This window comes from Mytilus trossulus, unplaced genomic scaffold (genome assembly GCF_036588685.1).
Source record: "Mytilus trossulus isolate FHL-02 unplaced genomic scaffold, PNRI_Mtr1.1.1.hap1 h1tg000234l__unscaffolded, whole genome shotgun sequence".
In the NCBI taxonomy this organism is placed as follows: Eukaryota; Metazoa; Mollusca; class Bivalvia; order Mytilida; family Mytilidae; genus Mytilus; species Mytilus trossulus.
In genome coordinates this window covers 464,747-481,304 of record NW_026963315.1, presented here as the reverse complement: position 1 = coordinate 481,304, position 16,558 = coordinate 464,747, and the positions used below count along the sequence as shown (strand labels likewise).

Sequence of the window (16,558 nt, the reverse complement as noted above, 5' to 3'; positions counted from 1 at the left end):
TGGTGGAGGTTTATTAGTTTGAAGTTAAATATAAATACACGTTTTATATAGTATTTTAATTACAGTTTTCTCTTTATTTATCTTCATATTTTATAATTTTGAATTCAACACAAGCTTTTAACCCAGGAGGTCAAATTTTTGTTAAACTATACTAGTCAATGTACTGTAACATATATATCAGTCTATGGAAGAAGCGTATCGATAAAAACTTTTCTTATATCAATGAGCGATATTGTCTAATATCAAACTGTAAATATGCAGACATTCCATGCGGAAAATGTTGTTTTCGGCAATGAAAAATTAAGAAAATACTAACTTTTAAACTTATTGTTCAAATATAAATAACAATTGAGTCTAAATATACATTCAGAAGTTAGTTAGAAGCTAAAGTTTATGTCCGTGTAAAATTTGAAGTGCTGTGTTTTTCTTATATACATAAATAAACAATGCGATGCTTTTAAAATATCAATGCGATGCTTTTAAAATATCAAAGCGGTGTTTTTGTTATATCAATATTAGTACCGATTTGTATAAATATTAGACTGGTGTACCCATATTTTGACAACTTTACCTATTATGCCTGTTTTGTTCACGCATAGTTGTAAATATGACAGAATTTGATTGGACTGTCATACACATGAGATGTTAAGCGCTATAAAACCAGGTTCAATCCACCATTTTCAAAACTTGAAAATGCCAGTAATGAATCAGAAATATGACAGTTTTTATTTATTCGTTTGGTGTGTTTTATCATATGATTTTACCATTTAATAAGGGACTTTCTGTTTTGAATTTTCCTCGGATCGGAGTTCAGTATTTTTTGCGATTTTACTTCTTAGTAGTATTGTACGTAAATTAGCAGTTTTAAGAGCATTGCTTACATTCAAATTGTTTTTGGTAACGTCTTACAAATTTCTCAATAAGTTTTGGAAGCAAAACTAATGAAAAAGAGTTTAATAAACAATGCCGTAATCAAATAGCTAACTATCAAAATGATTGTCCACATAGATAACATTTAGAAAATTTCATAATGAACGCACCGAAATAATAAGATAAGATAAGACAAGATAAGATATTTTATTTTCCAATTATGGGCCCCAAAGGGTATAAACATTACAACATCAATAATTTTTTTTCATAATACAATACAAACAATGAGATAAAAAAAAAAAAGTTAAACGAGAACTATTTAAGTTCTTAAAGAATACGTAGATAAAGTATCTATAGTATGTTTTTTTTTTAATACTAATGCATTTTATTGCAAGTGTGGTTGATATAGATAACAAACAAGTAGCTCAAAAAGAAAAAAAGAAAAATAGATATCCACATATGTATAGTACAAAAAAAGTTGGATCAATTAAATATATAATAATTAGCCAAAAAGAAAGTAGAAATAAAACATGTCCATGACTCATCCTGTGTCAGCAGCAAATAGGAAAGCATTATGGTTTCCTAAAGGCAGCTGACACCAGGGGGCGATACCTTATGGGCCATAGGCATGTAAAATGTGTGTAAAAATGTCTCTTTCCTACCTGTATCAAAAGCAAACAAGGAAGCATCATAGGTAACTTGAATGCAGTTGATACCAGGGGACGATGCCTCAAGGATATAAGAGAACATTTGAATAAATAATATATCTTAACAATTTTTTTTTTTTTAATCGGCTAGTATGTTTGTGATATTCAGATGAATATAATTTTCTATGTCCAATCAAATGTATATACACACATAGATCTCCTTTAACTAATCTTCACTAAGGAAGATGTTTGTATATAAAATTACATATTATTTTAAGTAACTCAACATTTTCTACACTAAATAACCAGATAATTTTGCTTTGACTGTTCATATGATTAAAATAAGAATTATATTGTGCAATACTAGCTAACATACCATTTCTATCATCCTCAAATTTGTTACAATCAAATAGAAAATGAGCCTCATCTTCGACAGTATTGGAAGAACATTTATTACATATTCTGTTAATTCGGGGAATACCCTGATATCTACCTAATTCTATTTGTAATCTATGAGAAGATACACGTAATTTAGTAAAACTTCTTCTAAGTTCAAAATTCTTGATCAATGTTAGATATTTTTCAAAACCAAAATTTGTTTTATATAAAAGGTAGGTTTTCAGTTTACTGTCTGAAAATTTATCTATTTGTTTTTTCCAACAGCTAATAAACAATATTGATAGCTTGGTTTGTATATATTTCTTAAATTTGTATAAGGATTCACCAATGGAGCATTTATGGCATTTGTATAGTCAATACCAAGTATTTTAAAAACAACATTTATTGAACCATACCATGATGTTATATTCATGTGATGTAGTGTCTTTGATTGTGTATATGCCTCTTTTAATAGAGGAAAATTATCACCTAAATTCTCTAATCTATACCAGTACAATAACATTCCTTTTATAATATTAAAATATATTGGAAATCTTCCAAGTTCAGATAACACTGCAGCATTTGTTGTTTTCTTGTGTACCCCAAGTATAAATTTACAAAATTTTATATGAAGTTTCTCACAGGGTAAACCTGAATATAATTTTTCAAAAGATATATCTTCCTTCTTACATTTAGAGGAAAGAGAATTAAACATCCCCCATATTTCGCTACCATATAATAAAATAGGTTTTACAGTGTGGTCAAAAACATGAATATTTGTTTTTACATCAGGATTAAGTGATAAAAGATCTTTCCTTAATTTGAAATGAGCTTTCAGGGATTTTTTGTATAGTTCATTTTGAGCATAACTGAATGAACCAGATGAGCTTAAATATAAACCTAGGTATTTGTATTTTGAAACACATTCCAGATTTATATTCTGAAATGTGAATATCTGTTTTACATGTCTGCCTGCCTTGTTGAAAATCAGCACCTTTGTCTTATTAGTATTCACATTGAGACACCAATCTTTGCAAAATTTATCAAGCATTCCCAGCTTTTCTCGTAGTCCTTCAGCTGATGTAGATAATAAAACAATATCATCAGCATACATTAAACAATGTAGATCTTTGTCATTGACATTAACTGGGTCTCTAGTATCTGACAAATATCTGGGCAAATCATTTATGAATATCTTGAATAAATTCGGACTGAGGTTGTCACCTTGTTTGACTCCAATATCTAATGGGAAAAAATCACTTACTTGATTTTGAATATATATCCGATATGCTCGCAACGCACGTATGTGAGACTTTCATTGGATAACAATGAAACTAACTTGTGACAAAGATGAATCATACTGTCCTCGTTCAGATTGATTCGACAAAATCTGACCTGTACTTTTGAATCTCCTTTTTTTTTTTTACAAATTAGACCGTTGGTTTTCCTGTTTGATTGGTTTAACACTAGTAATGTTTTGTTCCTATATAGCGTGGTGTTTGCTGTGGGCCAAGTCTCCGTATTTAAGGACCTACTTTGATCTATAATGGTTTACCCTAAACAAATAATAACTTTGATGGAAAGTTGTCTCACTCGAACTCATGCACCATCTTCTTATATCTATAAATCTTTAAAATTTCCCTTTATAAATACCTGCTTTCCAGTCCTCCAACTGAACGATCTAATTGTATGAATATAGAAAAGATATATACACATTTATTACGTCAAAGGATTTTTACATCTTATTTATTTGTGTTCTAAACATTTGTTTTAGTACTCAATGAAGAAATGAATTTACAACAAGCGATACGGATTTTTTTTTGCATTAAGAAAAGTACACGTATTTTTACGATCGGTTACTAGACAAACACGGAAGTCAAATATCTGTGGCAACAATACATCGGAATACCCTCACGGTCATCGCGATTTAAAAGAGCGTCCACGCGGCGAGCTGATTATGTTCATAGAGATATCGATTTACCAACGGGAAAAGTCTTTGATATCCAAAAAAGAACTGTTTTCCTTCTCAATATCTTTTTCCATGTTTCGATATTACCAAGGTGGATAGGCTATAGCAGTGTGACCAGTATATTATAATCTAATAGTATTTAGACGTATTTGCAACCGCATTTAAATTCCGCCATTGGATCATAACTTCAAATAGAATTATAAAAAATAAGATGTGGTATGATTGCCAATAAGACAACTGTACACAAGTGACCAAAATAACACAGACATTAACAACTATACGGCCTTCAACAATGAGCAAAGCCCATACCGCATAGTTAGCTATAAAATGCCCGATAAGACAATGTAAAACAATTCAAACGAGAAAAACTAACGGCCTTATTTAAACAACCAAAAAAAATGAACGAAAAACAAATATGTAACACATAAACAAACGACAACAGGCTCCTGACTTCGGACAGGCACATACATAAATTAAAGAACCTTAGTGAGCACGCTCACATACCCCACGTCCCCACATTGTCATTGGAGAAATTAAATAAGTGTAAGAAAAAAAAATCGTGTAAGAAAAATTTATTTCCTGCCAATATGCACATCTAAATAGTATGTCCTTATTATCTACAAAATTTCATGAAATTCTGTTGTGTGGTTTCAGAGGAGTTGAGATGACAAACTGTTGCAGAAGTACATTGAAGCAAATAAGTTCAAAGGGGCGTAACTCCTAGAAAAAAAAATTGAATCGCAATTTCCCGTCGATATGCACGACTGCATAGTATGTCCTTATCATCTGAAAAGGTTTCGTGAAATTCTGTTGTGTGGTTTGAGAGGAGTTGCGATGACAAGAAACAGGACTGACGGACGGACGGACGGACGGGTCAAAAACATTATACCCTCTGCAACTCGTCGCGTTGGGTATAATAATGTTGCGGGATTAAACATGTTACAGTTAGTCGGTTAAACGATGTGATTGAAAACAATAGACTGAAAAGATTATTAACACTTTCAACTATCAATAGGGTCAAGAATCATTTTTGAAATGTTAAGTTCATGTAAGCGTTAATTTTGTTACAGTTACGAAATTTTAGTGATATTGATCCTAAAACATTAAACCGGTCATGATCAAAGTTTGTGACTTATGTTTGCAGTTTTCTAGACATGCATTGTGACGTGTCATCGTATTCATTTTATATCAGAAAACTATAGCAGTTATATTAGAAAAGTATCGCATTCATAAATTTTTGATATTAAAAAATCATCGCTTTGATATAAGACAAATATCGCATTGATATTTTAAAATATAGCAGTATCGTTGACTTAAAGTTGATTTTGGCGTAGCAAACCATTGAATTCATCTCAATTGCATTCCATTGAATTTGCTACATGATATTTATAGAATGTGTACATTTACAAATGATAAATCGTGCATTTATGTTTCATTTATTCAATTATTCAATTTTCTCGTTTAAATACACCTTGCTTGTTATTACATAAAATAACTCATGAAATTATACACCAGACGTATGTCGTGTTAAAAGATACCCTGTTTTAAGAAAAGAGTCATTAGTTTATACCGAGAAATCTGCCTTTCTTCGTACAAAGGCGAAAAATTCGTCTGAAATTTCCCACAATGCAACTCGTTGATATAAGACAATATCGCTCATTGATATAAGAAAAGTTTTTATCGTATCGCACCTTCCATAGACTGTATATGCTATTTAACTGTAAATATTTTTTGATTGTATAGCTCAAACATTTAATTGCATAACAACTGGTAACAAATTTAATTGTATGTAAAGTTATAGTAAATAGATCATTTAATTATTTTACAGGTTTGTAATCGTTTCCCATGTAATTTCAGAATGAAGATCTAATAAAATCGAGAAAAAAACTCAATGATATTGATGATATATATGTATTGTTTTGCTTTTCAATTTTTAATTCAGCATTCTTTTTTTTTTAATGTTTAAAATTGTTAATATTTTATGTAGGAGTCTAAGATGTTTACAAGAAATAAGTCCCTCAAATGTCAGTGTTTACATATTTGCCTTCGACTTGCACGTTCGCGTTAGACTTAAAAAAATTTCAAATACCCTTCTTTCGAAATATTAACATTCATTTTCAGTTACGAATCATTTCCTGAAACACTATTATTTTATAAAACAAGTTGTTTAAAAAAGATGCTTATTATGACTTTTAATTACGTATATGAAAAGTGCCATCTATATTTGTTTGCCAAATATGTGTGTGAAATTACCACAGGTATTGTGGGCATGAACCCCCCTTTTTAGTGCACCACTGTAAACAAAAATTGTTTCCCCATATTTACAATTTTCTACGATCATGTATAGACATACAAGAAGTATAAAAAAAAAACATAACTAGTCGATTACAATACCTTTTATACTATCACACGAACCCCAAGGGTTTTATAAACTAAGTTATTGATTTTCAAAATCCCCCCTTTTCCCCTATACAATCAAGTGGTCGTCCCCTTAGGTACATGGATCTATTTCGAATCAGTGCGTTTACATCTATTAAATAGATGACATATTTTGGAATAAAAGAAAAATCTTACAATATCTTTTCTATTTCTATGAGAAATTAATAAGAATATCTGAAAGCCCTTTCTTTATCATCATCTTTACTATTAAACGAGAAGACCTCATTTTGGGTGTCGCTTCTCTTCTTTCCACAATTAATTGATCAACACGCCTCTGTGACCTATAGGTACAGTGCATAGTGCCATTTGTCATCCATTCCTATAGGTACAGTGCATAGTGCCATTTGTCATCCATTCATATGATTATTCAGATTGAGTTATTTTTGGAGAAAAACGAGAAAAAGGCATCCGGATATTGTCCCGTCATTGGAAGAAATTTTAAGTCAGATTAGACTTCCGGTTTGCGTTTTTCTGTATACTTTGAAGAGGGGGGATAGGACCTTTACCGGGACTGCGGGATCGGGTGTTCTTAGCTCGGGATTTCGGGATTGATCCTTTCGGGATCCGATAATTCCTTTTTGGAATTTCGGAACCTCGGGATTTCGGGATTTCGGGATCAGGACCCCTCCAACCCCCCCTTTTTGAACATACATATACAAAGAATATTAAAGTGTATTTTTAGAATTCTATCTGCTATCATTTTCAAGTTAACTATCCACGGCAGTCACAGAGTTTATCAAATAGAGAGGGTCTGTATACTATATTATTAAATAATACGATTAAAACAGCCCTAATACGGATAAATCGGCATGTGCAATACTGATTACGTTCCACTGTCGATATAAATCAAGAGCTCATATTGCTTTTCGAACAGGGCCAATACAGATAAAAGCTGTATTGGCCCATGGGCTAATACAGGACGTTTACTTCCGGTTTCAATTTTCCAACGCCATTACTTAACTTTTGGGGTACATTTGTGTAATCATAAAATAAAAAGGTTAATTAAATGATGTGCAATGTTAACTTTTTTAACGTCTTGCAGTCTTGAAACGGAAATAATTCACAGCCTTTTCGAGTACGACTTTCTATTATTGACACTGTTGCATTTCCGTTAGGTAAACAATCATCACATTCAAAACGCAGACGATCCAAGACAGAGTAAGAATAGTTAAACTGTCTGATTTATTCTTCCCAGTTACTTTATATTTGCTACATAAAATGAATTGTTATAGCATTTTATTAAGTACTTGGACAAGGAATCAGAAATTTCATCTGACAATGGTGACAAGAAATCCATGCATGATGCATTGATGGACGTAAAAGCGAAAAGCAGTGACGAGTTCAGATATGAAATGATTTCTGTATCCTCTTTTCGGTAGGTCCTATATTTATTCTTATTGAAAAAATATGAATCTTACAAATATGACAGTTCATACAAATTTGTCTTTTGAAATATTGACCGCTGATCACATTATGACACATATCAATGACATACATGTAACTCTGTAAGCTGGATTCAAAGCAAGTCAGTATTTAAAAAAATATTGGCCCTGTAAACATACATTGTGAACAGATCATAAATCATGTTATGGAGTGGTATTTGCGAAAAATACCAGTCAAGGGGCTGTGAAATTTCCCAAGCCAACAAGGCGATGGAAATCGGTCCCAATGGAAAAAGTTAGTGCGAGTGGGGCATCCGTGTACTTTGGACAAATTCTTGTCCCAAAAAAAAAATGTTAGAATATGCGAAAAATACACTGGCTACCAACGGTTGAACCAATAAAATTCTGGCAATCTTATATTAGGTGTAATTATGCATGCAATTCAGGATTCATTGCCAGTCCGTATTGGAAATATTGGCCCTATATATACATGTATATTCACATCATTGCCAGTCCGTATTGGAAATATTGGCCCTATATTCACATTTGATGTATGTAATACAGCATTCAGAACAAGTCTGTATTGAAAACGTTGGATTATTTAATAAAAGTGTTATGAACTGGCTGTTTCTGTATTGGCACTGGTATAGATTCTCGGTCAGCTGTATTGGCCCTCGACCCTACGGGTCTCGAGGCCAATACAGCAAACCTTGAATCTATACCAGTGCCAATACAGAAACAGCCAGTTAATAACACTATATCAATGACCACTATGGATCGATTAGTAAACTTAGAATTTAAAGTAAATACACTATATTTATTTTATGGGCGTATGACATTTGCGACGATTTTGAAAATTTTCATTCTTTCATTTGCGCCGATTTTATATTTTTTCCTAATTGGATTTACAGGTAAGTTACAGGTAATTTCATACTTTTACATTGGCCGAGCACAGAGTATAAAGACAAATCCAGTGACATTGCAATTGGTAAATGGCTATCCCAATGTTTGGGGTTACCCTAAATGAAATCGATGACTGCTTCACGTTTCACATTGTCTGACGCTCCGCTCCTTCTGATGACAAATTTCATACATTCGTAGACAACGTACAAGTACACATTCCATAACAGTCAACCAATTCATGATGGCGTCCATAAAATTAACGAAGGGATGATTTCAACTTCACCATGTGGAACTCTTGGTTTAATAGCTCCCTTGTGAGAAAATGCGAACTCTAGAAATGCCCCCACCAGTACGTATGCCAGACAAAGAAAAGATGGCCTTCTGTATCAACAATTACGCCAAAAATAATTCGTCATTTTAGTATAAACAAAGTGCTTTTATCTTAGGTTTTTACTTCTTGATTTAAAACAGGAGACAACAGTTATAATTTTTATGCATGTTATGATTGACAATTCATAACATATGTACAACTGGCTAACGGAAGAGGTCTTTAATAATAAACGAAAATAACTTTACTGGGATGGTGAGTTGTCTCATTGGCACTCATACCACATCTTCTTATATCATTTCACCTGTAATTTACCTGTAAAAAAATCGGCGTAAATGAAAATCGGCGCAAATGCAAAATGCCGATATTTATATAGTAATGAATGTTCATAATATACAGATAAGCGCTAAAAAGATGTGGTATGATTGCCATGTTGAGACAACTCTCCATAAGAGACCAATATGACACAGATATTAACAATTATAGGTTATCGTACGACCTTCAACAACGAGCAAAGCCCATATAGCATACTCAGCTTTAAATGGCCCCGAACTGACAATGTAAAACAATTCAAACCAGAAAACTAGCAGCCTTATTTATATACCAAAAATGAACGAAAAACAAATATGTAACACATAAACAAACAAAAACCACTGAATTACAGGCTCCTTACTTGAATATTCATAACATACTAAATGTATGTTCATATTGAAATTGATGGAAAACCAAAAAATGGGAATATTGGAAATAAAGGAGGAGGTATAAAAAAAAAAGGCATTTTCCTCTCCCCAATAATGATACTTTTGCTGAAATTCTCCAGTCATTCAATATTTTACAAAATTCTTCCAACAACACTTTACATACTTTAAACTACGCTCTGAATACCCGCGATTTCGCGGGTGTGTTCTAGTGATCATAATTATATGCAGTACAAAACATGTATTTAATTTATTTTTATAGATATATTAAATATTTTTACGGCTAATTACCTTCTTGACAAGATATGGTAGTATTTACAATTGTCAAATGTGTTCTTCCTATTGTACATTGTACTACGACTATTCTATTACAGCTGTTTCTTACGTCATATAATAGATTGATGTTTGATGTGAAGAATATTCCATTTTTATCTGTTTTAACATGTAGTTTGCTGGATATGTTATGAACCTGTTCGATAGAAAATAAAACTAATTCAAGTTCAAACATGATTTTCAACAAACAATTATACCTCTTATGTTTCTCGTGTAAAATTCACATTGGCAAAATAGCACATCTAATTATTTTCATATCATATATCAGGCACGTTGGACAAGCATAATGTTTTCTGCAAACTTCTATAAAAACCTTCTGCCTTTAACTTCATTTGTGCAATCTCAAGCCTATAAAATAAGCCTGGTATATGAGTAACAATAGAATAAGAAAATGTGGTAGGATAGCCAATGAGACAACTTTCACCAGCTAGTTGTTGGGACCAAAATGACGAAAATGTTTTTAAATGATACGCCCGTCACTTTTTCAACGAATAAAGTTCAAAAACTCCTCAATGTCATATCAGACATTTATAATAGAAAAAAATAATAGGAAGTTATTTCAAAATATATGAAGCACCCAGCAAAGGTTCATGAAAACAACTCAAAGCACTTTTGAGTTATTATTCACAAACTGAAAAATCACTCCTTGTTTATGAATTTGAAACGTAAAATCTAAACTTTATAAAAATCGAAATAGGGATAAGTACATGTACGTCAATAGACATACACAATTTATGGACGTTTCATTCAAATGGGTTAATTAAAATGCTTGTTTGAATTATTGTCTGACCTGTTAACGACGCACACAGACAGACGGACAACGGTATACTATAACAAGTCCCGTAAACAGGCGTATAACAAACCAAAACAAAATACCAAATTATTCATATACAACATAAAACGGTATTTGATTTTCATGATTGAATTGCAACATGTATTATCTTACCTCCTATACATTTCTAGGAATTTGATTGGTTAAAAGCGACCTCGTGGAGACTGTGTATATTCAATATTAGGTTAGCAGGGAGGCGGGGCTTATTTCAATACTGGATTAACGACTACGGAACTGTTTGATTGTTTAAAACTAAGAAAGCTCTGTTTAATATTGTTGATATCAAGGTTGTTGAAAATGAATATTTATCGTTTACATAAGTTGTTTAGTGCAGACCAATTGAAGAAGGTTCTTAAAATTGAACACTTGAACACTTTAATACAGAACTAAGAAGATGTATTATGATAGGAAATAATAAAATTGAGAATGGAAATGGGGAATGTGTCAAAGAGACAACAACCCGATCAAATAAAAAAACAACAGACAACTTTAGTCTAAATTCAACAAATAAAGATAGTGGGTAAGATAAATTCGTTTCATAGTGTGATAGTGACCTAATATGGTATATACAGGGTTCGCTCTCGCCCCATATGGAATTTACTGACCCTGTGTATATCATATTAGGTCACTAGCACACTATGTAACTAATGGTACAAGTCTTCAATATTATTCATATCAGGTCGTATGACAATATCAAGGGACAATAATCTAAACCTGATGCTAGCTTTTTTTATTTTTGAACTTGTGTCCTCATTCTTTTCCTACATGCTATAGGGTCTACTATTTATATTAATCCCGTAAAAGGCCGTGTTTGTGTACAGTTTTTTACAAGGTCAAAATATTCGTTTTCGAAGTCCCCATATCACATGCTCGTCCACTAACCGTAAAGTTCACAAGCATTTAATCAGCCTATTCATTTAGAAAACAAATCTCTACAATAGTTATTTTAGTAATTTTGTATTTATTCTTTTACTTACACCATCTGATGCTGAACAAACTGGAGCAGGAAATATAGTTTTGAATGTGACGTTTAAAGCAGCAATACGGTTTTCATCAATAGCTAGGTCAACTGGAATTTGTTCAGCCGGATAAACTTTAAAAAAACGAAACCCATTGAAAATGTATATCAAAATTAGTTAATGGATGTTGTACTCGCTAATGTAAGCCTTAGGAAAGAAGATGACACCATAGTTATATCTTTTAACATTTTTTTTAAATACTCGTGTACATTTCAAAGGAAAAGAAATACATTCGAACTCAATAAAAATATGACTTTTTCGCCTAACGAACGTAAGCATATTAACGACTTCTCACATATGCGACGTCACTGATAACTTCACTCAGATATTACATGTATCATTGTTGATCACTTGTACACAGACATTCTGACATGACATGTGTCGTCGCTGATAATTACTACTCAGATACTGCATGTGTCGTCGCTAATAACTTCTTCTCGAGCATTGCATTTGTCGTCGCTGACAACTCCGACATTTCTTGTGTCGTCGTTTATCACATCTGCTCAGACATTGAGCCATTCCAGTTAATTTCTGATATGTGGGGATGGATGGGGAGATATTTTTTTTTATACGTATCAGAAAAAAACATCATGAAAAACTACCTATCAGATTTAAAAATTAAGACCTATCAGATGTAGAGTTTCTGTTCATATTGAGTGGATGGGCTTTCATGGGGAAAAAAATACCTATCAGAATTTTTTACTGCAAGGATTGTACCCATCAGAATTTTAAATACAATACAGATAATGCATGATACAAAACTGTTTACATTCCGTAGCACCATTAAGATCTGACATAGGCATTTTTGTAACCCCTAAGATGTAATTATTTTAAATTATTTACTGCTGCAAGACCCTCAGAAGTTTTATGCATATAAGTGTTCGTGTCAGATGAAAAAAGCCAAAATTTCACCCCTAAGATGTATAAATTTTACACCCCTTATGAAGGTATTACTGGAATGAATGTGACATCGCTGATTACGTCTACTCATTCATTTTCATGTAACTTTGATGAACAATTCTAATAATACATTGCATGTGACGTCGCCGATAACTTTTACTCATTATTATGATACATTAAATGTGACATCGACGAACATTTTAACTCAAACATTGCATGTGACGTCGCTGATTACTTCTGCACATACATTGCATGTGTGGTCACTGTTAACTTCTACTCAAAACAAGCATGCATGTTTTTGATCATACCATCAAACCCATTCTATTATACAGCTGTGAGATATGGGGTGCCTTTAATCCTATCTCAGTCGTCTAAATATAGAAATGGATTTTTTTCATTTGACCATATTTACTCTAGATTACCTGCTGAAAAACTTCATACTAAATTCTGTAAATTTATTTTTGGAGCTCCAAAAAAAAAGCACCAATTTTGCAGTATTAACTGAGTTGGGAAGACTACCAATATATTTTAACATGATTAAAGCAATGACTAAATACTATTACAGACTAGAAAAGTCAGACACTAACTTTCCATTGTTATATAATGCATTTATGGAATCAAAGAAATTGTACGAGTCAAAGAAACCATCGTGGTATATGTCATCTGAAAAACTTCTTTTACTGATTAATAATTATCAAATATCCTCAGACACGGCTAAACCAATTGACAAAAGAAAACTAAGAAATGCCATGTTGAAAGATTGGGAAAAAAATCTCAAAACTCACTCAGAAGGAAAACTATGCGCATATGTTACTTTTAAATCAAATTTTGGTTGTGAAAAATATCTTAATATTGTTAAAAAAATTGAAGATAGACGGAGTCTAACAAGATTTCGCATATCTGCTCACCATTTACTTATAGAGAGAGGTAGATATAGTAATACTCCCCGACACAATAGAATTTGTAAGAGATGTTGTAGTAATGAGGTCGAAGATGAAACACATTTTCTTTTCAAACTGTGATAGTTTATCGGACCAAAGGAAAGACATGATAACAATGATAAATAATTGCTGCAAGAATTTTAAAAATCTTGACGCTAACCAAAAACTGATATGGTTAATGAATAATGAAGATGAGAAATTATTATCAAAATTATGCATGTTCATAAAGAAATATGAAAAGTTTTAATGGGATTTATCTCCCTCTACTACTTGTAATTTGAACTTTATATTTTCTCTATAGTGAGTTCTAGAGCACCGTCCCTTGATGAATATTGCCCAGTAGCAATGTCAACCCTTGCTGCTGTGCATTAGTCATGAGGAGAATCACTATTGGAGTAATCTCATGTATCTGTAGCTAGTTCTGAAGGATCTCCCCTTGATGACCTTTGCATTGTTGTGATGTAAAAGTCCCGCACTGCTGTGCACTGGTCATGAGGAGAACTACTGCAGAATGAGATAGTATATTCCCGGTTCTATCTTTACTTTTTTTTGTTTCCGTATTAATAAACTTTATATCATATTCTTTTAATATTAAATCGGCCTTATTACACTCAATGCCTCTTACCATAACTATATCCTACATTGCTCATATTATCAATTTATTATTATTACTTATTGTGCATTTCACTAATGTTGATATAATCATTGTATTGTGATGTTGTTTTTTAATCTTGCCAGACAAGGGCCCATGATTGGTATAATAAAAAAATGTCTAATGTATAATGTCATAAATTGCATGCTGTAACGTTGTTGATAACGTCTACTGATACATTGCATGTCACGTCACTGATATTTCTACACATAAGTTACATGTGACGTTATTGATAAGGTCTAAAAGAAAGACCACCGATATCATTGTACAGCCCCGGGGTGCAGCAGATATAATTTTTTAAGGTTTGCAGTACAAAAATAAGCACTAGATTAAAAAAAATATCTAACTTACATTCGAAATTTGCTTGAGTCAATTCCAAGGATTTGCTGAATGTGTCAAATCCATATGTACACTCGTATGGTATATTAACGTCATTTTCGTTGAAGTTTATGATGGTCAAAGTAGTAGTATTGAATCTATTGTCTACTGTTTCTGTGTATTTCGTAGCATTTGATGAAACACCGTTCATCATGATTAAATCAAAAGTTTTTCCAGCAGACCATTTGCGTGCAAAACTGTCACAGCATGAATACTCTGACGTGAGATGACACCTAAGACTAACATCGTTCCCAAATATTGCTGGCTTAGTTAATTGAGTCCATGATATATTACCTGAAAGAAACCAAACAGACAATATTTGTTAACGTTTAGTATTTCACATGAACCATTAGAAAACTGCATTTCAATGATTACAATTTAACGTTAAATAACATTTAGCTTTTGAAAATAAAAAAAAAAACCCACCTAAATTGGGTACAGAATAAAAGTTCAATCATGGTCAAAGCATCAACAAAACAATTCCATTGATTATGTAAGAATGAACAGTTTTAGATTAAAAAAGGCATAACAAAATTCTATTCTGAAAATGGTAGAAGTTAGAAGCAAGAAAGAAAAAACGACAAACAATATTGAAATAAAATTGAATCAACTACGATTTACTAAATTCGACCTAGTATTACGAGTAATTATAACTCCCTATATTTGCATGTATTTTGAAAATACATAGAAATCGGTATTGGATGATTACTAAGTTCCAGTCCTCGAGTACGAAGAATTTAGAATACAAAGAATTAGAATAAGAAGATAAAGAGCTCAAGATAGTTTGATAAGAGTACACATTATTTCCCCATACTTGATATTTTTTTCCACTAGCGAATCGGTTTGCAACATACTTTTTTTTTTATATAATATGTGAAAACAGTAGTCTTACCTGCAGATATCTTTAGAAAAATTAATATTAAAAGGTTGACCTTCATTCATGTTCACTATTTGGATACGCTGAGAAAAGAAATAATTATACCTGTAGACATGTACAATAAAGATAAGAGAGATCAGGTATTACCATTTATTATACAATACAAACAATAGGATATTTACTAAATATCATAAATATATACATTGTATATACAAATATGTAACATGTACATTGTACAAAACTAAAAAGTTTAAACAATGAAAGAGAACAACGGATACAACTGTAGCATGAAAAAAAAATGCAGATCTTATATTTTTCGTTTTAATAGGAGCGGATCCAGCCATTTTGAAAAGAAGGGTTACCAACCCAGGATGAATCAGGGGGTTTTAACTGTATGTCCTTCTTCAAATGCATTGCTCGTCAAAAAGGGGGTTCTAAAACTATTGGACCTCCACTGAAAAATGGGATTCCAAACCCCTGAATCCGCCACTGCTAAACATGTAATTTGTAAGACCTGTATAACCCGTAATTACATGGTTATTGATAGAGAAAGTCAGTCGTAGAGTTTTCACATACGTAGAAGTATACATGTACGAATGTTCCGGATCATATGAGTTTCCGGACAATACAAGCATTACCTTTATCATAAGCCAGTGGGCGGATAGGGTAATTGGAGACGGAGAAAAGGAGAGAGGGAACGACAGAAATTAGTACAGGGATAGGAAAAAAGAGTAAAAGGACGAAACGTTTATAAAAAATAATAAAAGTGAGCCGGAATATGATAATTAATTTTCATTAAATTAGATTAAAAAAAAAGCTTGAAGAATATAATAGAATAGAATACTTGTATTTCCAAAATTGCAGCCGGGCATATAAAGGGCATAAAAGCAGATACAATTGATTTACATAATTGGTAACAACAACAATAATAGAGGCATATACATATATATTTGGAATATAAGCATTGGTCAGAATCAAGCTAACAACCACATATATATTATGTAAATAAAAG

At 32.2% G+C, this 16,558-nt stretch overlaps 1 protein-coding gene across 1 annotated transcript in view; it reads right to left on the bottom strand.

The window, feature by feature from the left end:
- The window catches only part of LOC134701319 (uncharacterized), a 28,631-nt gene that overhangs the window by 1,442 nt on the left and 10,631 nt on the right, over positions 1–16,558 (bottom strand). Inside the window, exons 2-5 of the mRNA XM_063562454.1 lie at positions 15,562–15,629; positions 14,643–14,963; positions 11,757–11,872; positions 9,906–10,083 (exon numbers count right to left, since the gene is read on the bottom strand). Of these exons, the coding sequence (XP_063418524.1) occupies positions 9,906–10,083; positions 11,757–11,872; positions 14,643–14,963; positions 15,562–15,607 (661 nt within the window). The 5' untranslated portion in view covers positions 15,608–15,629. The remainder of the gene's footprint in view (positions 1–9,905; positions 10,084–11,756; positions 11,873–14,642; positions 14,964–15,561; positions 15,630–16,558) is intronic.